We start from the raw sequence: 27,822 nt of genomic DNA, 5'->3' as shown, positions 1-27,822 counted from the left end.
GACTCAGTGTGCAAGGGCCTTTACTGTCTTGATGAGAACATAATTTTAGTTATTGTCTTACTTCCCATCAGTATGGCCCATCATTCCCGGCAGTTGCTGTCTTGATCAGCCCAGCGCACACACAAAGTGTGTATTAATTGTAAAGTTTAAATCAAGTTGAGACTAAACTATTCCTTTAAACAAATGTGATCCATCATGCAGAATATTTAAACAAAGGCTCCTGTCCGTTCTGTCTCCTCCAGGTACACCTGTGAATCGAATCCCCATCATGGCCAAGCAGGTGTTGGATCTGTACATGCTGTATAAGCTGGTGACTGAGAAGGGAGGTCTGGTGGAGGTGATAAACAAGAAGATCTGGAGAGAGATCACCAAAGGCCTGAACCTGCCCACCTCCATCACCAGCGCCGCCTTCACCCTCCGCACACAGTAAGATCTCCTGACGTTTTCCATATACACGGCCTACACACCCTCAAGGTCTCTAACATCTCTAAAGTCACGTACATGCTGACAGTTTTTGATCTTCTGTGGCAGGTATATGAAGTACCTGTATCCATACGAGTGCGACAAGAAGGGTCTGAGCTCCCCTGGAGAGCTGCAGGCGGCCATCGACAGTAACCGCAGGGAGGGCCGTCGCCCCGGGTACAGCAACAGCCTGTATCGCTTTTCCCCTTCTCCCAGTGCCTCAGCCCCTCACCTCCTCTCTCCTCTCAAAATGCACCTGCCCGCCACGGGACACAACGGACTGCAGGCCACCCCCAGCCCCGCCCTGAAGAAAGCCACAGGTGTGCAGTCTTCTTAATAAGATCATTGAAATTTGGTTTTTGTTGACCTGAGCTGGAATGATTATCCGTTTAGTCCAAGGAAAATATTACACATCAACATAAACATTTGGTTTATTTGCACACACCAGTGGTGAGAAGGAGAATCACGTTCTTATTGAATGTCACTAGGTGCGTTTATGTGCACCCAAATAATCTTTTTATAATCATATTCATGGATCAATTGGAGTGAAAAGCCTTCATGTAAACACCTCAGGTCAGATTGAGCTCGATCCCAATTAACCCGTTTGAATCCAACCACATTTACATTTATTCATGTAGCAGATCAATTGGATTCAAAAATGAGTATGAAAATTTATGGAAGTTTAAATTTACTGTAAATCAATATATTTTTATTTTTTTTTACTAAATTTTTACTATGAAATAAAAAGCTATATATCTAACCAAGTTGTGTTCCAATTTTGAAGTTGATATCACAAAGATTGAAGTTCCTATGAGATTATGTTCAGGCGCTGTACCAAAAATAACACGCATTCCATTGATTTTTTTTTCCATTTTTTTATGCATTCTCCTGTAACAAATTAATACATTTCTGTCCAAATTTCACTTCTATCACAAAATAGTCAAGAAATATGGAACCAACTCAGCTATGACGACTTCCGCTTCGGAGAACCTGGGAATGTGAAAAGGGTCCATAGGAAAATATTAAGCATGTAAAAGCTTAAATCTGACGACATTTATTCATTTGGCAGATCAATTGTATTTTGTGCACATGCGCAGTGCCGTGATGTGTATGTTTTCATACGTTTTCCGTCTTACGAACGTGCGTATGTTTATCCACATCTGAATATTGACTAAATATTTGCTAAAAAAGCTCTTTTGGAATATGTTAGATTTATTTTTAGTTACGTCGTTGATGTAAAAATGGCGGTAGTGCCAGTGACACTGGGCACTGTGCGTGCGCTGAAGTTTTGAAGAAAAAAAAAAGAATATTGGACTACAACATTTAGGGTTCATATAAATGGAAGTTTCAGAATCTGAATGTATTCTGAATATTGGATTCATTCAGATTCACTACTAATATTCTATAGCCTAGAAATCTAGACGCACCCTAGCGGCAGCAAAACTCTCCATTGATTTTCGAGCTGCAAAAACCTAAATTGGGTCGGGCCAATCACGTCGTGTATAGAGTAGGCGGGGGCGGGCTTAACATAATGACGACAGAGTTGCGACGGTTCCCTGGCTTGGAAACAAAGAATGGCTGTTTCGAATCGGCTTTGGCCACGACTCTGGAGGACTTGGAGTTAAGTTTTTCTTTGAGAAAAGAGCAAAGAACGGCACTTAAGTCATTCTTAAAAAAGGAAGATGTGTTCGTTGTTTTGCCGGCCAGATATGGCAAAAGTTGAATCTATTATCAACTAACGTTAGCTCCGCTGTTGGGAAAACGCTCTGGTTGGTTGTAGCGCTGTCCTATTGCGTGCAGAGGGAATTTGAAAGACAGCCGTTTATCCCGCCCCTCGGATTGAGCCGCGTCTATGGTGAGTTGCCAGACCTAACATCTTGATGTAGGTCTGGCTTGCCAGGCTAAATATTCTAGTCATACAGTGAAATTTTAATTTAATTGGTTTTGCTGTTGACCGAAATGCATTTCATTGCATTCTATTCTTCAATCTCCACACCTTTACATAATGCCACCTCGATGTGGAATTGAAACAAACTCAAGCAGGAAGTGTTTGTAGGAAATGGAGCAGGTTTCCTGGCCTGATTGGGGAAATGATCGGCCATAAAGGGGCTGTGTTTTCCTGTGAGGGTCTACTGACATAGACGAACCTCAGGGGCCGCATTAAATGAAGCGCTTGCCTTGATGTGTAATGCAGGGACCGATGTTCATGTCAAAACATCCTGCTTCATAACTTCCAGCTGGCTGATGAAAAGTTCCCAAAAACTTACCAAATATTTAAAGTTTGAGTTGCCTTTTTTTTTTTTTTTTTTTTTTTTCACCTATTTGATATTGTTAGTCAATAGTGAATTCCCCATTTAGGCGTCCTAGCAAGTAGCATTTTAGCAACCTAGCATTCAGGTCTGGCTCAATTGAGTGCTACTACAGTCATGGTCTGGAAGGAAAATCCAATTCATTTTCTCCAATTCATTTTAAACAATAACTTATAAAACGTTTAAAGACAGACCAACAATGAGCTTCAAGGTTGTTAATCGATGGTATCTGCTTTCGTGGAAGTCATCGGCCAGCATTATTTAAACTTACCTTTCTTGACAGTGGAATTCCAGGTGGAAAAACTACATTACCCATGATTCTGCAAAGAAATATCCACCAATCAGCGAATCAAAACAAGCAAATTGTGCAGATGGATGGATGGATGGATGGATGGATGGATAGATGGATAGATAGATAGATAGATAGATAGATAGATAGATAGATAGATAGATAGATAGATAGATAGATAGATAGATAGATAGATAGATAGATAGATAGATAGATAGATAGATAGATAGATAGATAGATATCTGCATATATATCTGCATCCCACTATGGAAGTACAATGCATTTCATGTTGGTGTGAACATGCACAGGATTATATCATCTTGATTAACATTATGGATGTGATATAGTAACAGATCGAGTTCAACATTTTTGTGGCCTCTCCTCAGTCCCAGAGGACGGTCCAGCCTCCATGTTGCCAGGTCGTCTGGCGCTGGCTCTCGGGCATCAGCAGCAGCTGGCACGTGCCGCCACACTGGAGCAGCTGAGGGAGAGGCTGGAGACCGGCATGGGTGTCGGAGTGGTGAGCGCAGGGCCCGCCGCGGTGGAGGGGCCCGAGAGGAAGATGGCCCGTCTGGCAGAGGAACAGCAGAGGCTACTGCAGCAGGCTTTCCAGCAAAACCTGCTGGCCATGGCGTCACAGGTGAACCCAGCCCACCTGCGGATGAACAACACCAGCACCCGCGGTGAGTACATCAGCGTTTTCATCCAAAATATCTACAGTGACTTACAAAGTGTGTCACTGACATTTGTATCTTGTTTTCAGAGGACAAACAGGACCTGTCTCTCAGCATTTCTTCTAATGGCTCTGCTAGCATTACTGTGTCTGTGGAGGTCAACGGGGTTATTTACTCAGGTGTGTATTATTGTATTTATACACGTGTGGGATTGTCCAATATTGTTAAAGGCACTTAACCTCGGGTTACTCCAAGACCCCCTTTCCACTGATTGGGCCGGCTCCTGAGAAAATCCTTTGTATTAGAATTTTTTTTTACATTCTGATTGTTACTAGCATACTCGGGTTACAAATTTAATATTTTAAAACGCTTGTAGATCTTGGCTGTTTAATTATTTATTTATTTATTTATACTTGCCTTGAGGATATTTCCATGAATATTTCCTTAAGGATCCACAAAGTTACAAAAAGCCTACAAGTATTTTAGATCATAAAAGTATTATATTGTAGTACTAATGTTCGTTTTATATAGCTCATTATACACTTATTTGAAGCAATATATTAAAAAAAAAAATCAGTAAAATAATTGAAAATCTGAACTTTTGGGATTTCAGTGAAAGGCCACCCTAACTTTGCTTTTATCCAAAGTTGCTTTAAATAAGTGTCTGCTAAATGTAAATTTACCTAAATTTAAAATAAAAAATAGAGGTATTTTTAATTTTCTAATTTAATAGAATAGAGGTAATATAATAGAGTTTAAAAGTTTTTGAATAATGTTTTTGAAAGAAATTTCTTGTTCACCAAGGCTGTATTTATTTAATTAAAAATACAGTAAAACAGTAATATTGTGAAATTTTATTACATACATTTTTTTTTTTTTAAATACATTTTATTTCTGTGATGCAAAGCTGAATTTTCAGCATCATTACTCCAGTCTTCAGTGTCACATGATCCTTCAGAAATCATTCGAATATGATGATTTGATGCTTAAGAAACATTTGTGATTTTTTTTTTTTTTGTGATACATTTTTTTCCAGGATTCTTTGAATAGAAAGTTAAAAAAGAACAGCATTTATCTGAAAACAAAATCTTTTGTAACATTAAAATTATTCATTTTTTTCACAAAAAAAATGTTAATGACCCCCAACTTTGAAACAGTAATGTATAATACTGAAGTATTCCTGTATGAAGTAAATTGCTAAATGCAGTTTTTTTTAATACTCTGTACAGGATCCTTATATGCCCAGAAGTCTGGAGCTGCTCCCACCGCTGTCACAGCCATGTTCCCAGGCCAGACCTCCACCCTCAGTCCCGGTATCCCCTCTTCCTCCTCCTCTTCCTCCTCAAAGGGTCCTGACTCCGTGGACCCGGCCACAGGCGGGTCACCCTAACCTAACCGTCAGCTCCCTGTACCAAACACCTCATCAGTCCACCCTAAACTAGTCTTTCCTCTGGAGCGGCATGAGTCGTTCTGCCCTCTAGAGGCGGTCTAGCGAATCACAGTCTGCCTCCTGCACAAGCTCGCAGCTGTGTTTTCCTTCCAGTGAAGGGAGGACCACACACATACACTTTTACAAACTCATCAGCTGTTAAAGCTCATCACGGACCCCACCTGCTCTTTTCCTCAAGATGTTTTCTCAGGACTGAGAAGGTTTTTAGACATGTTTGATTCAACAGAATACCTCAGCGTACACACTTCGGTGATCGCATAATCATGCCTTTCCACACCCATAGTCATTCTCTCACAAAGATCTGCAAAGCAATCATGGCATGATCAAATCTACTTCTGCCAAAGTCACATCTGTGAGGTTGTGGTTGACACTTTCTCTTTTTTGCTGTCTATTAATTCTCTTATTTAAAGTTTGCTGAATTTACCTCATCTGCAGTGAATTTAAAAGACTCAGGATCGATTATGATAATGCTGTGTTGTTGTTTTTTTGTCTAATTTGATGGATTTTAAAAGCAGGCTACAATCCCCATCTAGTGTTGCAAAGTTGTTTCAGTAAGAAAAGGGGTCACATATATTTTTTCTTTTTTAAAAATGTATTTACTTGATTTTATTGTTTTCTATTTCCGTTGTTTTTTTTAGCTTCTAGATAAAGAAATATTAATATGATTTGAAAAAGAGTTTTGAGTTTGATTGCATTTTACACTGTAAAAAGTGATCAGTTGACTTAATTTTAAGGCAACGGGTTTTCCTCCTTTTTTTTTAAGTTACACGTAATTGAAAAAATTAAGTTATGTGAACTTGACAATTCCACATAACTTAATTTTTTCAGTTATGCATGGTTTATTTACTTAATTTTAAGGGAAGGGGTTTCCTCCCTTTTTTAAGTCAAGTCAACTGATCACTTTTTACAGTGTGCGCAGCTGACAGGTTTTGGTTTTTTGTTATTATTAAGACATATTTACAGGCAACAGTTTGGTTGAAAGATTTTTCTCTACCTCAGACACAAGACAATGTATGGTTGAAAAGAAATGATGTCGACATGCACAGTTAGTGTCGCACATGTCAATCATTTCTGTGCGTTGGACGATCATGTACAGGCTCATAAATAAGGGCCCTGATTAATGTACTATTCTTCTACTCTGGTGCGCATACGAGTTCCTTTTAAAACAAACCAGGTCACAGAAAAGCAGGATAACATTCAAGTCAAAAGAAGATTTGATGTTTTTTTTTTTGTTTTTTTTTGTTTTTTATTGTTGAACTTCAGACCTCACATATCTTTCCATATTGGAAAGCGAGTTTCTCAGGAAATCTTTTTTTTTTTTTTTTTTTTCACAAATTTTAACTTCAGAACCTAAACGGTCTCATTTCTGAAACGAATGACACTAGATATAACTCGGTCAGTGTGGGACTGAAATAGCTACCTCAGTCAGGATTTACCTCGGATGTAGTTCAACTGCCTGCATCACTGAATTACCTCAGAAGTTCTGCTGATTTTAATGCAAAAAACATCTCAGGTAATGAATTAGCAAAATACCTCAGAAATGTAAAGATGGTGAAAGGCAGAACGTTAATACTGGAGTGTGAGATGAGATTATTAGAAGAGTTAGATCTCATATCCATGAAGTATTGATGATTATTGCATAAACTGTCTTTCCAACTGTTCTTCCAATAAACTTCCAGTAGCAATCGAGGCTTGTTGGCTGGTTATGGTCATGCACCCATGCTGATTTAGCCTCATTAACCATTAGCTTTTAAGCCGTTTAAAATCCTGCATTTGCTTGACCCTGGGACCTGCTGGGATACAGACACTTTTAGTTTCTTCTGTTTTAATTTCTATATTCTTCAGATAATTGCATAGCTGAAAACCAAAGACCATGTGTTTGTTATCCTCTTTGATGACCTCACTGTATAGACACATGCAACTTTACACAATGAAATTAAAGTCTGATCTGATGCAAGATTTTTGTGTTTTTGTGGTGAGTTTTTTCTTACTCTTTGTGTAGGATATTATTACTCTTTTTGGATTATCTGAAGTTAATCGCAATCATACATCATGGTCATATTAGTTTTATTTTATTTTGGTTTATTTTTGCGTATTTAAATGTAAACATTGCATTTACCCCAATTTTTATTCATACAGTCTATAAAAAGTAATCAAAATTAAAAAGTAAAGAAAAAAGTCAAACAAATTACTCTTGACAGAAGTTGTGAAAATAATGTAAAATTGCAAATAATGGTTCTTAAAGGCTTCATTTTCTTTATTAAATAAATGTATCACAATGCATGGTTGTACACATTGAAATCAGTTTTAAGGAAAGATGCAGTTCATGTCACAAGACACCAAGAGGCAGTACATTAGTATTATGCTTTTGAAATCAAACAGTTGTGTCCACAACTCACAAGTCTGATTTTATAGATCTGCCTTCGTAATCCTCATTAATGTCTGATAAGATTGACGAGTGGAAAGTGCATGTAATAATGAAATGTATATTTTCTTCTGTATCTGCTTAGAACAGCAATTGACATTAACTACGACATTTTCATTATGTGCAGAATTCGCAGTGGATGTGACAGATGCTGTTTTGTGGGGGTGGTAGGATGGGATTGTTTCGTTGATGCCTTTTTTAATAGGCACAGTGTGGGACACATGGCATGGTTGTCCTTGACCCGTCACCAGTATATTGTCTATCCCATCTCTGGCGTGTCCCGCCCCTGTCCTGAGCTGGACCACCCCTCTAAACTCATCTTAGTCTCTCACCACGGGAGTCAGTGGAGAGGATTACTGTCCTGGATATAACTAAAAGACAGATGTAGGAGAGGAAAGATCACAAGCAGAATCAATTGGATTTTATTTAGACTGAATGACAATTTGGAATTTAATCATATAGAAAATTGCTTCGGACAACTTGATGGATGGTATTATACACCTGATCTTGTTGCTTTAAACTGGGAAACAGGTTTAAGGTTCATCTTAAAGCATCTTGACAAAAGAAAGACTTGACAAAATTCGGTTCTGACTTCAATTTAGAAAAGGACATTAGTGTCTTGTAGAACATTTGACAGAAACCAGAGTTGTTCAACTCTAGAGATGCATACAGATGGAGTGGAGTTCACAGTTCTGAAGTCACCCCTGTGAAGATACGTGATGTTACTCCAGAAGGTGAAGATGCGGTGAGAAGCTGTGGCGTTCCTTGGTCATCATGCCTACTGAGGAGGAGGAGAACTCTGGGGAACCTGTGTGGCAGTCTGTGCTAATGTTTAGCTGTAAGGGAATGATCGAGGGAATCATTGTTCTCTTGTTTCTCTGGCTGCTGGTGCAGGTGCTTTTCACAAAGCAACTTGAAGGTATGGTAGACCTAACCTCTATGCAAACTATATAATACTTGGGTGTGTTTGCCAGGAAAGTTGTGAACAAGTAGTTGTCCATTCGGTCTGAGAAACCAACCATTATTTAGATTACTTAGATTTCAAATTTAAGTACTGCAGTTCATGTCTGGTTTGTTACTGAACACTGACTTTATGCGGATTAAATTGTTTCCGTTGTTTGCGGATTACGACGTAACAGTTGTTCTGTCATTTAGAATGATAGTTTCGGATTAAAATGCTGTTCTAACCAGCCTCTGTCTCTTCAGTCCACCTACAGATTCTGTTGAGTGTGGGCTTGGTGGTCCTGTGTTTATCCCTTATCCTGGGCTGCGTAATTTGTTGGTTAAAAACCAGACACAAACCACATAAAGACGAAAAGACTGTGAGGACCCCCCCTCCCCCTGATTCTGTGGATCATGTGACTGTGGCATTAAGTTCCTCCCCTTCATCTGGAACCACATTTTCCAAATTGCAGTATGAGCAGCTGGAAGGAGAGGTTCTAGACTACCCATCTGCTTTTGAGAGCTCTACACCATCAGATGAAGAGTTCACTGCTTTCTCGGAAGTTAACAAGCAGACGTCATGCTTCCAAATGAGACGACTCAGTTCTCCAGCTGTCTCCTCTTCTCCATACAAGCCCATGGCCAGTGGCCGCTCCTCTCTCCCCTCTTTACCAAGACGTAGTTTTCTCGCAAAGACCCGGAAGGTTCTGGAACACCACTGCACTGTGGCTGGGGATAGTTACTCATTCAGTGAACACAGAAGGCTCACTATTCCTAACCTACAATCACCTTGCACCCTCTCTCAACTTCAAACTCAAGGCCTACTACAGGAAGAACCTTTATTACCTAACTATGGTTCAAATTCTTGCAGCAAGACCTCAGATCCCTTCTTGCACTTCACCCTGACCTTCTCTTCAACACAGAACACACTCACTCTATCCTTAGTTGGTATTACTGGTGTAGTCCATCATCTAGAAGAAGTGACTATCCAGGTCAGGCTTCCCCCACTTTGCCCTGGACCTCTGGTTATATCTGCCCTAGATTACAACATTAGCTCTGGACTCTGTAAACAGAACTTGGTGGTCAATGTCGGATCTTTAGAAGGGCTTAAGAGTTGCATACTCAGACTGGCCGTCTTCACTCAGGATAATCCAAAGACATCCCTATTTGAGGAGCTGGAAGTTTGCTGCAGTAGTCTGGACTGGACACCAGACAGGCCTGTCACATGCGTTAGAGAACTAAGGCAAGTTGTGGACAAGACCAAGAAGGTCACTTCATAGCTCTTGTTACGAGACTAGACAAGTCTTAAACATCAACCCGGACATCTTAAATACCTACACCTCATTGTTCTCTTTCAAAGGAAAAGAGTGGCTCATATTTTATTCAGCATGCTCAAGATATGAACATTGATGTCCCTTAGAAAATGACATCTCAAGATTCAGAGAGGTCACAAGGTCTACGGTCAGCTCTTCATTTTGTTGCAGTACCAGTCCATCAGCTTAAAGTCCTGATCCTGAAACAGACAATTTTACCAACCAGACTCCAGGTGAAACTACAATACAATGTTCTCATTCTCTCCCAAATGGTACCCTCGGCCCAATATTAGTTATTCAAGTTTATAGATCATGTCGACCAGTGTTTCTCTCCCTAGGACCCACCTCCCAGAATGTTTTAGATGTCTCTCTAGTCTATTCTAAAGACTGATGAGCTGAATCAGGTGTTTTAATTAGTGAATTTTCTAAAACATTCTGTTAGGTTGGTCCCCAGAACTGGAGTTCAGAAACACTGGGTGCTTCTCAATACTCAAATTGATGCTTCCTCTTTTCCTCGGTCTTCTAGCCTGTGACCCAGAAATTGATTGGACTCAGCCATCTTGAACAGAGGTCTTCAATCCTGCTCCTGGAGGGCCACTGTCCTGCAAAGTTTAGTTCCAACCCTAATCAAACACACCTGAAGCAGGTTGGAACTAAACTCTGCAGGACAGTGGCCCTCCAGGAGCAGGATTGAAGACCTCTGATCTTGAAGGACATCTCAATTCTCAAATTGCACCATGAGGAGGTGAGGAACGAGGAGTGAGGAAGCTTCCTGAGGAGTCATGAGTGAGGATACACAGGTGTATCCTTCCCTCGCATCCTAAGGGGGTGAAGCTAAGATGCGAATAAAGAAAGTGAGGATGCACAAATAAGAAATGAGAAGCACCCACTGATGTAGACCACACTGAATTCCATACCAGTGAACCCCACCATTCTGAACCCTAAAAAGGGCTCTTCAACTCCAACACTAGAGGGCCAGTGTCCTGATGAGTTTAGCTCGAACCCTAACCAAATACACCTGAACAAGCTAATCAACGTGTTAAGAACTACTTGCACATTACAGACAGGTGGGTCAAATTGGAATTGGAACTAAAGTCTACAAGACACTTACCCTCCAGGACTAGAGTTGAAGACTGCCTAAAATTATAAATGGAATTCCTTTCAACAGGGGTAGCCAACTCTGCTTCTGGTGGGCTACCATCCTGCAGAGTTTAGCTCTAAACCTGATCAAACACAGCAAAAACCAACTAATCAAGGTGTTCAGAATTACTTGATAACAGGCTGGTGTGTTGGAACTTAAGTCTGCAGGAAGGTAGTCTTCAAGGAGTTGGGTTGCTTATCCCTGCCCAGACTCACAAACATTTTCCATCCCAAAAGGGGACAGAAATCATTTTATTATTCAGAAGTGTGCTATTATACCATCAATGTGCCCTTTTGCCAAGATTATACTGGTGCAGACTTTACAGCAGACGGCAGTCTTAGCAGAATCACCAAAGTGTGGACTTGGTGTAGAGATGAGGGTTGCATTTGGGACAAGGCCTTTTATAAGCAGTTTCAGTTTTGTGTTAGGGTGGGGCCAAAAAATGTGAGGTGAGCACATCTAAAGTGGTATATGCATCATAACTTTGTGATGGACAGATCTGGCATGAATTTATTGTGTGACTAGAGATGTCACCATCAGACGATGGATGCACAAAGGCTAACAATTCTGAAAAATTCCCTTTTCCATTGTTATTAAAAAATATGGAAGGACTTTTTTGTCCTGTGGAAGCAAACAATTTAGTCATACATAATCTCCTCACAAAACACACAACTTCCCTCTTCCGGTTTTAAATTCTACATTAACAAAAAAATTACAAAAAGCTTAAAATGTCAAGAGGTAACATATTGTCTAAAAACAATACAAAATAGTTCCCAGAAAATTGTTTAATGTCCTGGGAGCACATGAAAGCATATTGCACCACAAATCCCTCCTATCAGATAAATGAATATGTTTGTCATGATATGCATACGGCAAGTCCAGCTTACATGACTGTTATGTAAAAGCTAAAGGATTTATCCATCATAAACTAAGCCTAAATGTTTGCTTTTAATGTTCAGGATTAAATGCTTGTCTTACAGGATCCAAGATCCACAGGAGATCAGCCTATTTTAATGACATTGTAGTTTAATCCCCCCTCCCTCTTCAATCCTTCAGACGACAGTCCGATCCTTTTTATTACAGATCTGCTCAAACCTCAGCAATGGGAGTTCATGGCCATAAGGTCATTTACTTGTATAGCATTTATCCCCATAGATACCACAATGAAATCTCATGGCACGTCACATGTTCTATGACTACACATGAACATGGGCTTTGATATTTACAGTAGGTGTAGAGAATGATGAAAAGGCCTTTCTAAATCATTTTAATATGGATCATGTACATGTTTTTAATAGACTATCATGTGCACTATAATCTCCACCATAATGGTCTGGTGATTGGTTCTTTATAATGCATATTTTATTGAATATTTCACTTTTTTCTTTTGCCAGAGATGCACCTACTTCGTGTCATTGGGCATGTTTATATTGGTTTGGAGGCCGATGAAGAGGGACAGATTCACTGTAGCACGAATGAAGTGGATACTGTGCAACATCATGTTATATTCAACCATAAGTGCAAAATGAAAAGCTGACATGATGACCTCAAGTCTGACCCAACCATGGATAGATATTAATCACCTCGACCCTATGTTGGAAGACTTTTTTTATTATTGTTTTTAGAAATGAATCTCTTTAAATCATATTTAGAACTAAAAAAAATATTATGTTACTGTTGTATAGATTCAGTGCAAATGTATGTATCAGTGAAATCAAATATCTCTGAACATTGTCTTTAGAAAACAACCTGCAAATGGCATTCAAGACAATAAAAATTAGTATATATAGAAAAATTGATAATTGCAAATTTGATAAATCAAGTTTCATCGGACTTCATTGGTGTTTTGTGTCAAATTTTAAATGTGCCTCACAGTTGGTTCAAGCAGTACTGAACAACAACACTGAAAATTTGGCAACATCCTTATAAAAATTAGTTTCATTTTTAATAGCTTAACTGTACTGTATGGAAATGAAGGTGCATATAGATAAGTTGTCAGTGCAGTATGAATCTTTGTGATGGATTATTATCACTCCAGCAGTTTGCTCCCCTTTCCTTCTCCTCAAATGGATTATTCTGTATCCGAGTCACAAACCTCAACCTGCCTTGCTAGGAATGTTCCATCCTTGCAGCCCAGGGGGAAGTTTGAATGAGGAGATGTTACTTTAGCTGGACTAGCGAGACAGAAAGGAACACAATTACACTTATAATAATAAATTATTGATCTATGGATAACATTTAAATGTAACATTCAGATACAAATAATTACGACCCCACACAAATTTTCAAAACTTGGCCCCAATTTCAATATATGATTTTCCTTTTTATCTCTCACTGCTGACATCTGCCGGGGAAAGTAAGTGTAGGATATTTTAATGTTGTTTTTTTTAATTCACCATTTATTTTCATAATATCACACCACAGCATAAAAGCTATTATCCCCATTGTAATTCTTTTCTAACTATTGCAAGGATAAAACAACTATACAACATTATAAATCTCATTCAGTACAGGGTTTCTGTTGCGTTTTATCCCTGCTTCTGACCTCATCCTCTCTAGACGCCCTCCTGCAACCCTAAAAGCTGCTTATGTGCCCCTCCATCCCAGCATGCTCTTTGATTAAGATAAAATGTTAGATCAGGACACTTCAATTAGAGTCTATGGCCTGATGTGCTCTTGCATGGAGTTGTTTTGTTTGTAAAACTTCCTTCTCTAAGATATCACAGATTCCAGTCGGATAATTATGAATTAGTCTTCAGCTATACTAGAATTAGAACAGAACTAAAGTATGTTATTGAAATATTACTAGAGTTCTTAAGTAGATTCTCAACAATAATCTTTATCATAACATACCTGGGCCGTCTTGCTGAGGTGCTTCTGGTTGGTTGACTGTTTCTGCTCCTCCCCTCTCTCAGACCTCTTTGATTCCCCCTGAGAGACTGAAATCTGGGATGAAGACCCCTTTGCTGCCCCCTGCTGGAGTTGTTGCTCCAGTTTCTGTGTTTTTGTTCCCGGATGGTTTAATGTGTCAACAGCATTCCAGTTCTAAATGTGTCACACAGCTGTTATTAATTTCAGTATTAAAAGGTATCATGATTTATGGCCAAAAAACAAACTTACCACTTGAAAACGATGTGCTTACCTTAATACTTGGAGCATTTTGGACCCCGCTTTCAACCAAGCTAGGTCTTCTTGGGAACACTGGAGATCTTAATAGTACACAAGACATACGTAAACATTTTCTGTCAAACGTCAAAAAAAAAATGATTTATGGCCTCCTCTCCAGTTGGGTTTTTTCCAGTTCTCCTGTCAAACGTGAATTATGACACTGGGAAAATTCCAGCATTCCCACCCCCACTCCTTTCCCTGAGCCAGGATTCACGCATATATATTGAGTTAACGTTGGGAGCATTTATATGCTGTCAATTTAGAACTAAAGGATTTGATTAACAAACAAAGAAAACTAAGCAAGACAAAACAAACACCAGTCAAACTCCTTAAAACTTCAGGAAGTGTTTTACTTTCTTTTTTGAGTTCAAAAACTTGTGGTTTAAGGATTTCCTTCAATTCGATAAAAGCAGTGAGACACACCTTGACTGATCTTGTTCAGTGTGTCTCCCATTCAGTGTGTCTGTCCATCTATTTAAGCAGCTCACTCAGCGACTGATTTTTCCACAGATTTTCAGTTGGGAACAGGAGAAGGGGGATGGGAGAGTGCTGGGGCCTCTGAGTCTGGAATTTCCCCACTGTCTCATTTTTATATAGGAAGGAGTGGAAATAAACCCGCCTTTAGGGGGGAGATAATGAATCAAACTGATTGACAACTGACAGTGTGTTCATTGTTTACTACTGACCTTTCTCCATGTTGCTCTCTCTCTCTGAACAGACTTTTCAGCTGTAGCACAGAAATAGAAGCAAATAAGCACAGACAGGATGTTATAATAGTAAGTAGTATGATGAAGTGTTATATGCACACTGTATAGCACCTGCTCAGTGACTAGCCTCCTCTGTTGGTTGGGATCTACAAGGTCTGAACTAACAGGTTTCTGGGTTTTGTTCTCTGGTGGAGATTCTTTCTCTGCTTTACCCTATGGAAAGAAATTCACTTTAAAGAAGCTAAGTATCAATGAATAAACACTAGCACACATGTGCAAACAAACGGCAATCATTACCTGATAAGGTACAAGGCTGATACCTTGTAAGGCTTGGTCTCTCTCCTGCTCAAGCGTTTTAGCTCGCCTCTTGCTTTCTGGGGCCACAAAATAAACACAAGCAAAGCTTTAGGCCGAGAGCATAAACTCGGAGGTAACACATTCCTGTTGTACAAAATGTGCATTCTTGAGTTGTTTTGGTGGGAACACACCTCCAGTACACAAGGGGGCGATAGAGTCACCTACAAATGGCTGTGCTTTTTAACCTGCCTGAAGTGTACATGTTGAGTAGACTCGCTCCCTCGGTCAAAATTGAGTGACTGAGGGTCTGTCCAAATAAACTTCCTTCACCAACTTGACGAAGTTTAACCCACTTCAAAATGGCGGTGGGGATTCCCCCGAGGGGAAGTGCTAAGAGAAGTTCGCGAGTGTATGTCTAAAAGTGGAGTTAAACGCAATTCAACTCTGGCCCTCAAAATCCACTTTTTCCTGCAGAGTTTAGCTTCAACCTTGATCAAACTCACCTGCAACTTTCTAGTACTCCTGAAGACTTTGATTAGCTTGTTCAAGCGAAACTTTGCAGGAATGTCGATTTCAAAGGCCAAAACCCCGTTTTAAACAGTACGAGTTAGTATTCAGGTAGCTAGTGTAATGGAAATGTTTATTCTAGCCAGCTTATACCATACATGGTGTTAAAGAAACTGCAAGTTGCATATCATCTTCTTCTTTATAGCTGAAGACGAGTTCAAAAGGGCATTCGCAGAATAACAATTTGTTTTTCTCTAAAACGGATAAGCTCGCTTGCAAAGAGCAAATGTGTTGCATTGGAAAATATATATTCAATTGTTTTAATGACATATGTGTGTAAGTGTGTGCGTATAACCATGGGGTGTTAGAATAAGTGTGATGAGTTGTATATAAGCTGGGCAAAAAGGAGAAGTCAGTGCGCTTCTCATATCAGACTCTGACTGATGTGTGAACGGCCTTTCTTGCAAGAAATAAAGATTCTTATAACTTTTGAAATCTCCAGCTGTCTTCCAATTATTGATTAAAGTCTAGAAAGAATTTCCACGACACTAGCCATAACTTGTTTTAATTTAAAAGTGTTGCACCGCTTTTATAGCAGATGTGCTAATGCTAATGCGGTACAGAGCCCCATCTTGTGTAAATGCTATGCCTTCTTCCGTTGTGTTTTTGAATTCTGACACATTTCGGAACACAACAACGTGTGAAATCGAGCTTGTATAACTAGGAGCTTTTGTGTTCATGTAATTGCAACAAATTTGCAGGCTTTACTCATTTATAGCATGTGGAGATACCTTCTAGCAAGGCCTTCAGTGACTCAGGACTGCATTCACTGACCACTCCCTCTCTCGAATGAAGCCCTTTATGTCCAAAAATCTGCCCGAGGTAAGAGGCACAAAGATGTGGCATAATGAAACATCATTAGATTAATCTGTTCTGCTGTGAGAAACTTTTAAAGTCATGGTTGCCGTTCTACCTCCTGCTCCAGGGCGGATATCTTGATCTGAGCCTCTGCTTTCTCTGTTATCCTCTGTATCTCCAGGATCTTCAGATCTTGATCCCTGTGATAGAATGAAAAAGAGTTGATGACATGAAACATTAAAGGAACAATAGGCAACTGCTTCCAGTTTTACTTGTTTTTAATAGCACTGCATGGTCACATTACATGACCGTTAAACCCCCCACTGGAAATAAATGGGTTCCTTTGTCCTGATGAACTTGTCTAACTCCTTTAAACAGTCACATGATTTATTCATTTTCATAGGCCATAATCATCATTTTTTTGTCAGTCAGTATGTGAAAAAGAATTGCTAATATACACTACCGTTCAAAAGTTTGGGGTCAGTAAGATTTATAAGGTTTTAAAAGAAGTATCTTCTGCTCACCAAGGCTGCATTTATTTGATAAAAAACAATAAAAAAAACAGTAATATTGTGAAATATTATGCCAATTTAAAATGACTGTTTTCTATTTTAATATATTTTAAACTGTAATTTATTCCTGTGATCAAAGCTGAATTTTCTGCATCATTACTCCAGTCTTCAGTGTCACATGATCCTTCAGAAATCATTCTAATATGATGATTTGATGCTCAAGAAACATTCATGTTTCAATCAATGTTGAAAACAGTTGTGTACAATTTTTTTTTCAAAATTCTTTGATGAATAGAAAGTTCAAAAGAACAGCATTTATTTAAAATAGAATATTTTCTAACATTATAAATGTCTTTACTGTAACTTTTGATCAGTTTAACTCATCCTTGATGAATAAAAGTATTGATTTATTTTATTTATTTCCCCCAAAAATAAAAATAAAATTCTTACTGACCCCAAACTTTTGAATGGTAGTGTTTAATGTTACAAAAGCTTTAGATTTCAGATAAATGCTGTTCTTTTGAACTTTCTATTCATCAAAGAATTTTGAAAAAAAATTGTACACAACTGTTTTCAACATTGATTGAAACATGAATGTTTCTTGAGCATCAAATCTGAAGGATCATGTGACACTGAAGACTGAAGTAATAATGCTTAAAATTCAGCTTTGATCACAGGAATAAATTACACTTTACTGTTTATTCACAAAGAAAACAGCTGTTTTAAATTGGAATAATATTTCACAATATTACTGTTTTTGTTTGTATGTTTAATCAAATAAATGCAGCCTTGGTGAGCAGAAGATACTTCTTTTAAAAACATTAAAAATATTACTGACCCCAAACTTTTGAACGGTAGTGTATATTTTAAAATATATATATAAAAAAATGTATTTGCTCTAGTGCTGTCAAATCGATTAATCGTGATATAAAAGTTTGTGTGTGTAAATACAGTATGTTTATATATGTATATATACCGTAATATATACACATATATATATTTATGTGTGTGTATGTGTGTGTGCTGTAACAAATTAGTGCTGTCAATCGATTAAAAAAAGTTTGTAAATATAGAATCTATATATACAAACTTTTTTAATCGATTGACAGCGCTAATTTGTTTCTATATATTTGTGCCATTTTTATATATTATCAATCTAATATGAATATATATAGAAATGTATTGTCTTGCCCCTTGAAGTACAAATTGATTTTGGTCTTAGAAGGTTTAAATGAAATATATTTTCAATTAAAAAAATAAATTTCATTAAGCCATATACTTATATATATATATATATATATATATATATATATATATATATATATATATATATATCATATACTGTATATACTGTGTATATGTGTGTGTGTTTACTTTATCTGTATGGGAATGAATTATTAGTAAAATACATACTTCTTTTTAACTTCTTGATCTCTCTCTGCCAGTAGCTGCTCCAGCCTCTGGACTTCACCGCTCTGTTGTGACACCTGCACAGTATGAAAAATCATATCTCCATCCTCGCATTAAACCAACCAAGATTACACAGATTTCCGTGAGGTTTGCAGGCCCCACCTGAGTGCGAGCAGACTTCAGCTCCTGTAGCCGTTCCTCCAGCTCAGTGTCTCTGATCTTCAGCATGTCCCTCACCCTCAGCAGCTCCTGCACTAACTCTCCTTCCATGTCTTCTTCCATGTCTTCAAGAGACACCTTGGGAGGACATGACGTGAAAAAAAAAAAAAACTTGTTTGGCCTACAAATCAACATCACTAAATAGCTCTTTACATACATATTATATATTTAAAACTTTTAAAGATCATGTGGGAAATTTTGACTATGAGATCAGGATGGAAAGAAGAAAAACAAAGGACATACAGAGCTACCCATGAGTCTCTGGTGCCCATGGCTTCTGTCCGTCTCAGGCTCTTTCTGTTCCCTGCAGTCATCTAGTGGCACTGCCAAAACATCAGCCTCTCGCTGTAAGACAACATATAGATATACTAATCCTAGTGAAAAAAACCTATACCAAAATGTATTTAAAATAAATGTATTTCATATAAGTATACTACAAATCCATTACCATTTTTACTGACATATCGCTTGAGACTTACTGAACTTGATTTGGAGTACTTCTTTATTGCACAATGAACATTTCTTTATATTAAGCCTAAAATGTGTTTTAATATCACTATAAGTAAGGATAATATGATCTCTGTGTAATATCAGTCTTTAAATGCAAGAAATTTAAAGTGTACCTAAAGTATTCTTGCAATAGTTCCACTTTAGCACAGTCAAATATACTTAAGTATATCTTTAGTTGGACCTCAGCACTGTTTCTGGATAACTAAAGTACATAAAGTACAAAATTAGTTACAATTTAGCAGACTTTAAGTATACCAATTTAGTATACTAAAAGTACAACTGCAGGGCATTTATATTAAGTACATAAATATGTAATGGCATTTGTAGTATACTTAGCATAAAATAAATGTATTTCAAATACATTTTAGTATATTTATTTTTCACTAGGGAACACACCACAGTAACACTACACACTTGCCAAATGGTCAAATTAGACCAAAAAAAGGGGACCAAATATTAAAAACGAAAGTTACTTTGTCATTCTCACGCTGTTGACTCCTGAGCTCATCAAGTCCTTCCTGTGTCAAACATAACGTCATCGCCACATCCAGCCATCTCTCATTCCAGTGAGCGGCCACTTTCCTTAACTCCTCCTTCTCCCGCTCAAACTCCGCCCTCATACACTGATGCTCCTCCTCTTTTTGCTTATACTCCGCCTCCAAGATTTTGATTTTTTTTTCCAGGTCTTGACATTTTAATTGCAGAGTATGATTTTCTTGCTCCAAATTGCCCTGCAGTTCCCTTGATATATGAAAAGAATAATAAGGATTAGAGACATTTTAAAAAAAAACTCTACAATCAATATTAATATTCATTTTCAAACAATACTTTGATAATGGACAAGTTAAATAATGGACAGTGCTATCATACCTGTGTTGGTATCTCTCTCCCAGCACTCTAATCTTCTCGTGAAGTCCATCATCAAACGTTTTCCTCTGTTCCTCCTTCTCTCCAATCAGCTGCAAGCGCTCAGTCTCTAGTGCCGCAATCTGATTGGTTTGGATCAGTTTCTGTGCCTCCAGCTCATGTAGCTGGTTAAGGGTCACCTGCAGCCTCTCTGTAGCCTTGGTCAGATCCGACGACAGCTTTTCGTTCAACTAAATGTCCAAAGCATTAAGAAAAAGTTGTTTAGAGCAATTCAGAACATACTTGCTAAAATCCAAAAGTATTTCAATGAATGCCAATCTAATGATTGTGTTATATAATATTAATGCTATTATCTTCTCATGTTATTATTGTAAATGATCTGACTTTCCTGAATGTTTTTTACCAGATGAAATAAGTTATATGTATATTTACAGTGAGGAAAATAAGTATTTGAACACCCTGCTATTTTGCAAGTTCTCCCACTTGGAAATCATGGAGGGGTCTGAAATTGTCATCGTAGGTGCATGTCCACTGTGAGAGACATAATCTAAAAAAAAAAATCCAGAAATCACAATGTATGACTTTTTTTTAAACTATTTATTTGTATGATACAGCTGCAAATAAGTATTTGAACACCTGTCTATCAGCTAGAATTCTGACCCTCAAAGACCTGTTAGTCTGCCTTTAAAATGTCCACCTCCACTCCATTTATTATCCTAAATTAGATGCACCTGTTTGAGGTCGTTAGCTGCATAAAGACACCTGTCCACCCCATACAATCAGTAAGAATCCAACTACTAACATGGCCAAGACCAAAGAGCTGTCCAAAGACACTAGAGACAAAATTGTACACCTCCACAAGGGCTACGGGGAAATTGCCAAGCAGCTTGGTGAAAAAAGGTCCACTGTTGGAGCAATCATTAGAAAATGGAAGAAGCTAAACATGACTGTCAATCTCCCTCGGACTGGGGCTCCATGCAAGATCTCACCTCGTGGGGTCTCAATGATCCTAAGAAAGGTGAGAAATCAGCCCAGAACTACACGGGAGGAGCTGGTCAATGACCTGAAAAGAGCTGGGACCACCGTTCCCAAGGTTACTGTTGGTAATACACTAAGACGTCATGGTTTGAAATCATGCATGGCACGGAAGGTTCCCCTGCTTAAACCAGCACATGTCAAGGCCCGTCTTAAGTTTGCCAATGACCATTTGGATGATCCAGAGGAGTCATGGGAGAAAGTCATGTGGTCAGATGAGACCAAAATAGAACTTTTTGGTCATAATTCCACTAAATGTGTTTGGAGGAAGAAGAATGATGAGTACCATCCCAAGAACACCATCCCTACTGTGAAGCATGGGGGTGGTAGCATCATGCTTTGGGAGTGTTTTTCTGCACATGGGACAGGGCGACTGCACTGTATTAAGGAGAGGATGACCGGGGCCATGTATTGCGAGATTTTGGGGAACAACCTCCTTCCCTCAGTTAGAGCATTGAAGATGGGTCGAGGCTGGGTCTTCCAACATGACAATGACCCGAAGCACACAGCCAGGATAACCAAGGAGTGGCTCTGTAAGAAACATATCAAGGTTCTGGCGTGGCCTAGCCAGTCTCCAGACCTAAACCCAATAGAGAATCTTTGGAGGGAGCTCAAACTCCGTGTTTCTCAGCGACAGCCCAGAAACCTGACTGATCTAGAGAAGATCTGTGTGGAGGAGTGGGCCAAAATCCCTCCTGCAGTGTGTGCAAACCTGGTGAAAAACTACAGGAAACGTTTGACCTCTGTAATTGCAAACAAAGGCTACTGTACCAAATATTAACATTGATTTTCTCAGGTGTTCAAATACTTATTTGCAGCTGTATCATACAAATAAATAGTTAAAAAATCATACATTGTGATTTCTGGATTTTTTTTTTTAGATTATGTCTCTCACAGTGGACATGCACCTACGATGACAATTTCAGACCCCTCCATGATTTCTAAGTGGGAGAACTTGCAAAATAGCAGGGTGTTCAAATACTTATTTTCCTCACTGTATTTATAACTTTTTACTATTTATAACATTACTCCAGTCTTCAGTGTCACATGATCCTTCAGAAATCATTCTAATATGCTGATTTGCTGCTCAAGAAACATTTATGATTAATATTAATGCTGAAAAAGGTTGTGCTGCTTTATATTTTTGTGTAAACGGTGACCTCTTTAATGGAAAGCAACTCCTCCTTCATCAGCATGGTTTCTATCTTCTGTTTGTTGGCCTGGCTCTTAGCTTGAGATATCTCAGAATGGAGCTCACACACTTGCTCATTGAAGCCCTGTTTGCTCCTCTGTTCCCTCTGCAACTGCAGATCCAGAGTCTGAATCCTCTGATGAAGCTCTGCCTTCTCCTTTACAGACAATCATACACAGAAGGGTCATCGTATTTAACTAACTAATTTAAATCAGTGGTACTCAACTGGTGGGTTATCACCCAGAAATGGTCAAGTACAGCAGGGGGAATCAATGGTAAATTCATATGATAAATGTAATGTGTGATTAAAAAAAATGATATTGTGTTGAGTCACCACTTAATGTCCAATGAAAGTAATATCAGACCTGGACAAGACGGTCTTTGTCCATTAAAGCTCCAGAAAGTTTGACCTTTAAGTCATTCAGATTGTCTTCTAGTCTCTGTGTCTTAGTGGTAAACAGGTCTTTTTCCTGAGGAAGAGAGATAATAGTTAATCTGGCAGTATTGGGTCATGTCATAATGAAAAATTAGAGAGTGTAGCACAGCTTTTTGGCTTGTACCAGCTCCATTTGCCCCAAGCGGCTGCGGGACTCGTTCAGCCGGTCCTCTAGCTCTGCCTGGGTCTGGACGGAGATGCTCAGTCTTTGTTCCAACTCTTCTGCTTGCTTTATTGCCTCTTGCATACCCTAAGTGAATGTTTGCATACTTTTTAGATCTAATCTTAATAACATTTCTGTGCATTTATGTTAACTTAATAATGTTATGGTTCTTTATTAAACTTTAACTCCTGATTATGGATAAAATATTATTAAAAATTGAATTATAAAATGTTATCATCTGACTGGATCTCCTCATTGCGTCAGTGTTCTATGTAAGAAAGTCAGACAAGTTTGGAACGACATGAGAGTGAGTAAATGATGACAGAGTTTTCATTTTTGGGTGAACTAACCCTTTAACAAACTTTGAATGAATGTTATACCTCTTCAGAGGAATGGAGCCGTCTCAATGCACTGTCTTTCTCGTATTCCAGGTCGCCTGTTTTCTCCTCTGCCGTTCTGAGAGCTTCTCTGAGCTTCTTTATCTCATTCTCAACCTGCTTCTGTCCCTGAAGGAAGCAGCATCATACAAAACCATAGTTGATTGAGATGGAATTTTCTCATTTTCTTTTTCAATTGTTATTGTGATCCTGTAAAATGTTAGGGTTTTTTGTCACACATAATGAGCTCTACCTCTCCGAGGGCTTCGTCTTTTGTAGCAGGCAGAGTTCTGTTGAGTGGGTTTGGGGATGTGGGTGGAGTCCTTCTCTCTAGGTTCGATCTCATCTTCAAAATGTCCAACTCAAGCTGCACAACTCTTAGTTTACATAGAGTAAATCAACATATCAATGCAGAAATATGCAGCGTGGTCTACATTTGTCACATTTATAGGGACACTGTGTAACTTTTTTTTTGTTGTTCAAAGTCAATGCATCATCAATCCATCTTCCAAAACGTGCTTTTGTCTTACACTGATTCACTATGGTAAGCCTATTAAAAGTGTTTATATTGTAGACCTGTCGGGATGGTTTTCGCAGGAAATTGCATACATACATCAGTCATATCCGTAAAAAGAGAAAAGGAGTGGCATACGGTTAGTTGACACAACGAGCGAGAAAGTTTGACATGAAGCACGTTAATCTCAAACCTCCAGGGAATCGCCCATTTTAAACAAGCGGCGAACAGAGGAGAGTCTGCTGGCAAAAAAGAAAACACGGCAAAGCTCGTAATAAAACGAGAATCAACATTGGCTTTTCAGAAGTGGCTGAGGGATTTGAAATGTTGTAAAAGCGACGCGGTGATGGTGTTTTTATTACTCAACAGGTGAGTACGGTATTTTATTGAACAGATAGATTTCCATATGTAGCCCTCTAACAGAGTTTATTGTAAAGCATAATCTATTGTGAAGGGTCACTACATTATGTTTGTTGTTGTGCTGGAATTTATCTTTAAGGAAGTGTCATGTCTATTAATGGGTATAGTGACAGTAACATCTTCAGCTAGTTATCTTGAGATCCTTTCCATCTAAACTGGTTATATCTCTTAAGCTATCAATTTTAATAAGAAGTAGGATCACCATATTCATCAGCACAGTCACACAGAGCCGAAGCACAACCAAAACAATGTTCTTCGGCAGAATGCATGCATCTGTTTTTTAACCGCTAGAGGGCCAAAAGTTACATAGTGTACCTTTAATTGACAAATGTTTATTGAAATTTATACTATCGGCATAGCAATGAGTGAAAAGTTAATTAAAAATTAGCGTCCGTACAAAGCTGCATGATCAATTAATGTCGCAAATGTGTGACCAAGAAATAGTGCAGAATTCTCCATACTTATTTTCAATTAAACATTATGCTTTTTTTTTTTTTTAAATCCTTCCACATCTTAAAAATGTGTTTATTTCCAGGTTTAAGGGGAGACAAATCCAGAATTTTCAATGCAATCTCAGACTTTTGGACCACACAGTACAGTCCAAAATTAGTTTTTTGTTTTTTTGAAAACAAATAATACTTTTATTCAGCCAGTATATGCATTAAATTGTTCAAAGTGACAGTAAAGACATTTATAATCTTACAAAATATATCTATTTTAAATAAATGCTGTTCTTTTGAAGTACCCTAAAAGTAAATTTGCAAAAATACAGCATATTAGAATGATTTCTGAAGGATTATGTGACTGGAGTAATGATGCTGAAAATTCAGCTTTGTATCACAGGAATAAATTACATTTTAAAATATATTAAGACAGAAAACAGTTTTTTTTAAATTGTAATAATATTTCGCAATATTACTCTTTTTTTATTTTATTTTTGATCAAATAAATGCAGCTTTGGTGAGCATAAGAGACTTCTTTTAAAAACATTAAATAAATCTTACCAACCCTAACCTTTTGAATGGTAAATGTTGTGTGCATAAATTAAATACTTTGTAGTGCTAAGTAGTAATGCATGTTTAATATTAGTTTAGTGTACTTGTTACATCATGTATGGATTCCATTCATAGTGCAAAGACTGTATAACTCACTTGTCGTGTAATTCCCCTCGGCGACGGCTCTCCTCAAAGCGACTCAGTTCTGCAGCTTCCTTGTCTTGTTCAAGAGCACTCACTGCTTCAGACAACTGCTGCGAGGGAGGAAAATCAACAGGGATGAGTGTTCCTTCAATACAACAGCAGACTTTGATATCTCTTTCCTTTTTTCAGCCAATCAAACCAATATCAAACAAAACACAAAAGTCAGTTGATTTCAAACTGCTTCAGTTGGTGAGGAAGCAAGACATCTATACCTTGTGCTTGATCTCCAGAATGTTTGAAATGCTCTGGTTTTGTTGAAGCTGAGACCCTTTGGTTTTCAGAAGGTCTGTCTGAGTGTCCAAGTGACCTTTGGCCTCTCGGAGCCTCTGGATGAGCTCTGCCCTCCTCATGCTGCTTTCCTCCAGGGCAGCTCTGAGCTCGAAGTCCTCAGAAGAAGAGTGAGATGGTGGAGCTCCTTCTGGAGCCAAGCGAGATGCAGACGACCATCTCGTCGTGCCCAAAGAGCCCTTTTGCTTCTCACTGCCAAGAGTGCTGATACAGAGAGAACACTAAGTATGTGACAAAAGTAAGGGATAATTTTTTAATCACCTACCTTCATAATCTTTAATCAAAATAACTTCCCCTCCCTCTTGCAGCGTCTTCTCTTCTCTGATGACGTGTTTACTGGCGTGAGGGCGGGGACAACCTGTCACTCACATGAGATCCACCAATAGTAAACCACAACCATCCAATCAATTCCCAATGGACAAAATCAAGTCCTGACCTACAATCTTTCATGTTCGAGAAGCCGTTTCACTATACATTACACGCTTTATACATCACAATAGGTAAGAAAAGACAATTGCAACTTCAATTTCATGCCATTTTTTGAATGACAGCAATTTGTAGGTAACTATTGCCCCCTTGTGTACTGGAGGTTTGTTCCCACCATTGAAATGTCCATTTTATGCCAACTTTAAGACATAATGTACAGTCGTATCACTTATTAGACAGCTTTTCACCACATAAATAAGGACGGAGACATGAAACGTTGATTTGAGAAAAAAACATTTCAAAATCTTACCTGTTTATTATCTTTTAAGTACAAAACAATCATTCTAGCAACAAGCCAAACAGTTCAACAAAATTACTTTAGGCCTAATATTACTATGTTTTTCAATTTACAGTAAATACAGTCGAATAACTGAGGCACAAGATGGCACCAGCTGCGTTTGAATGAAACCCTCATGCCAGTAAACACGTCATCAGAGAAGAGAAGAGATGACGCTGCACAAGGAAGAAGTTATTTTGATTAAAGATTATGAATAAAAGAAATGATTTGTACAGATAAATCATTTATAACAAATACTGCAATATTCCATAAAAATAAGAACTGTCCATTTTGATTTCATGGTGACTTTGAAGCACTAACCTGGTGCTGATTTTTGGGCGGAGAGTCGATCCAGGTAAGCCCATACAGCTCCATGCTGGAGATTTCTGAAGGAAGGGAAATGTTTGTTAAAATTACATAAAAGAAGAATATGGGGGGGAAAAAAATATTTTCATCCCCACAGCTTCAGTTTGTACATACCCGAGCTTTAAAAAGAGATCTACTATCCCAAAAGTCAAGATCCGAGAGAGCGAGGGGACTTAGAGACCTAAGAGTGTGCCGGAAAGATCTACGGCCCAGGTCAGCGTCCCATTCCTGGCCATTCCAGAAATCTGAAGGTGAAAGGCTTCGTCTTTCTCCTCTCCAATTGGCCATATTCATGAGAGCTCTGGAAAGTGAGTTGAGATACTGTGTACTCAACTGCAGATTGTCCTGCCCTTATACAAAACAATTTCACACGAACCAGAGAGTTTGAACGGAGCACGTCAGAGTGGCACAGCAACATGGAAACAATGTTGTATGTTTATTTGTTGCTATAATCTTCATTCAGACTTGGTTACTTGACAGCCTCTGTTGCAGAAAGGGTTATGTAGTGTTTACTCTTTCATAATTTGCATGTTTTAAGAGTAAGTATTCATAGCAGCCTGCTATTAATTGAGATGAATGTACCACTAATGCTGTCTATTATTAATTTACAAGTACATAATCATCAGAACAGAATAACATACCTTTTTTATCCTTGGTTAAGGTTGTTTTTCCTCCTTGTTTTTTCGATATGCACACTCAGTACTTTCCTGCTGAAAGAAAGCTTGGCAGCAGGTATCTATGGTGACTGTCATAATACAGGACACAGAGAGTGTGTGTGTCCAACCCACCTCTTCAGTGAATAATCATTTGTTGAGCTCATGAGGCTATTTCTGGAAGGTAAGATGATAAACATTTACCATGGCATGTACCTGTCAAAAAACTGTAACCAGTCAACAACGATGACATATATATTTAAGAGTCATAATCGACATAATCTATTTATATTAGGGCTGTTAAGCATTTACATTTTAGTTTTTTTAATTGAAGTTTTTTTATTGCTTCTTTTGGA

General features: G+C 38.4%; 3 protein-coding genes across 7 annotated transcripts in view; 2 read left to right on the top strand and 1 right to left on the bottom strand.

The window, feature by feature from the left end:
- arid3b (AT-rich interactive domain 3B) overlaps positions 1–7,143 on the top strand; it is a 31,681-nt gene extending 24,538 nt beyond the window's left edge. The window contains exons 5-10 of one of the 2 annotated variants that reach the window (XR_014603699.1): positions 243–426; positions 532–782; positions 3,447–3,743; positions 3,824–3,913; positions 4,964–5,887; positions 6,095–7,143. Coding sequence is in view for 1 of the 2 variants with exons in the window: in XM_084094554.1 (XP_083950680.1) it covers positions 243–426; positions 532–782; positions 3,447–3,743; positions 3,824–3,913; positions 4,964–5,124 (983 nt within the window). In the remaining variant the exon portion in view is untranslated. Of the gene's footprint in view, positions 1–242; positions 427–531; positions 783–3,446; positions 3,744–3,823; positions 3,914–4,963 lie in introns of both variants that reach the window. The other variant, XM_084094554.1, reaches the window with a different exon arrangement.
- A 281-nt stretch (positions 7,144–7,424) lies between these two features.
- On the top strand, positions 7,425–12,841 carry syt18b (synaptotagmin XVIIIb). Its single transcript, XM_084094556.1, has 3 exons — positions 7,425–8,528; positions 8,816–10,097; positions 12,400–12,841. Exons 1-2 carry the CDS (start codon positions 8,384–8,386, stop codon positions 9,829–9,831), a joined length of 1,161 nt encoding a protein of 386 aa, XP_083950682.1. The 5' UTR covers positions 7,425–8,383; the 3' UTR covers positions 9,832–10,097; positions 12,400–12,841.
- On the bottom strand, positions 12,603–27,643 carry LOC311070595 (uncharacterized protein). 4 transcript variants are annotated; one of them, XM_084094547.1, is made up of 24 exons: positions 27,455–27,551; positions 27,190–27,296; positions 26,928–27,114; positions 26,769–26,833; positions 25,609–25,888; positions 25,349–25,446; positions 23,517–23,640; positions 23,267–23,392; positions 22,848–22,973; positions 22,653–22,757; positions 22,256–22,444; positions 20,064–20,290; positions 19,667–19,934; positions 18,927–19,028; positions 18,627–18,761; positions 18,468–18,541; positions 16,658–16,742; positions 16,476–16,557; positions 15,178–15,254; positions 14,992–15,093; positions 14,860–14,900; positions 14,148–14,214; positions 13,859–14,050; positions 12,603–13,179 (listed from the first exon to the last, which is right to left on the bottom strand). In XM_084094547.1, exons 3-24 carry the CDS (start codon positions 27,105–27,107, stop codon positions 13,171–13,173), a joined length of 2,754 nt encoding a protein of 917 aa, XP_083950673.1. In that variant the 5' UTR covers positions 27,108–27,114; positions 27,190–27,296; positions 27,455–27,551; the 3' UTR covers positions 12,603–13,170. The 4 variants fall into 4 exon arrangements, with proteins under 4 accessions (XP_083950673.1, XP_083950672.1, XP_083950674.1 ...); XM_084094546.1 differs by lacking the exon at positions 27,190–27,296 and having other exon boundaries at positions 26,928–27,163; positions 27,455–27,643; XM_084094548.1 differs by lacking the exon at positions 27,190–27,296 and having other exon boundaries at positions 27,455–27,583.
- Between the last annotated feature and the right edge of the window lie 179 nt (positions 27,644–27,822).

Source organism: Abramis brama (genome assembly GCF_963993115.1).
Source record: "Abramis brama genome assembly, chromosome: 20".
NCBI lineage: Eukaryota > Metazoa > Chordata > Actinopteri > Cypriniformes > Leuciscidae > Abramis > Abramis brama.
Note: the sequence above shows the minus strand (reverse complement) of the source record. Positions and strands in the feature narration are given on the sequence as shown.

What these genes read in the sequence shown, in the direction of transcription:
- syt18b (XM_084094556.1), top strand. Translation starts at nt 8,384, where the DNA reads ATGCCTACTGAGGAGGAGGAGAACTCTGGGGAACCTGTGTGGCAGTCT. An exon ending in TTTCACAAAGCAACTTGAAG is followed by an intron (nt 8,529 to 8,815) that starts GTATGGTAGACC and finishes CTGTCTCTTCAG; the next exon opens with TCCACCTACAGATTCTGTTG.
- LOC311070595 (XM_084094546.1), bottom strand. Translation starts at nt 27,107, where the DNA reads ATGAATATGGCCAATTGGAGAGGAGAAAGACGAAGCCTTTCACCTTCA. An exon ending in GGCTCCATTCCTCTGAAGAG is followed by an intron (nt 22,974 to 23,266) that starts GTATAACATTCA and finishes ACATTCACTTAG; the next exon opens with GGTATGCAAGAGGCAATAAA. An exon ending in GGAGAGAGATACCAACACAG is followed by an intron (nt 19,935 to 20,063) that starts GTATGATAGCAC and finishes TCATATATCAAG; the next exon opens with GGAACTGCAGGGCAATTTGG.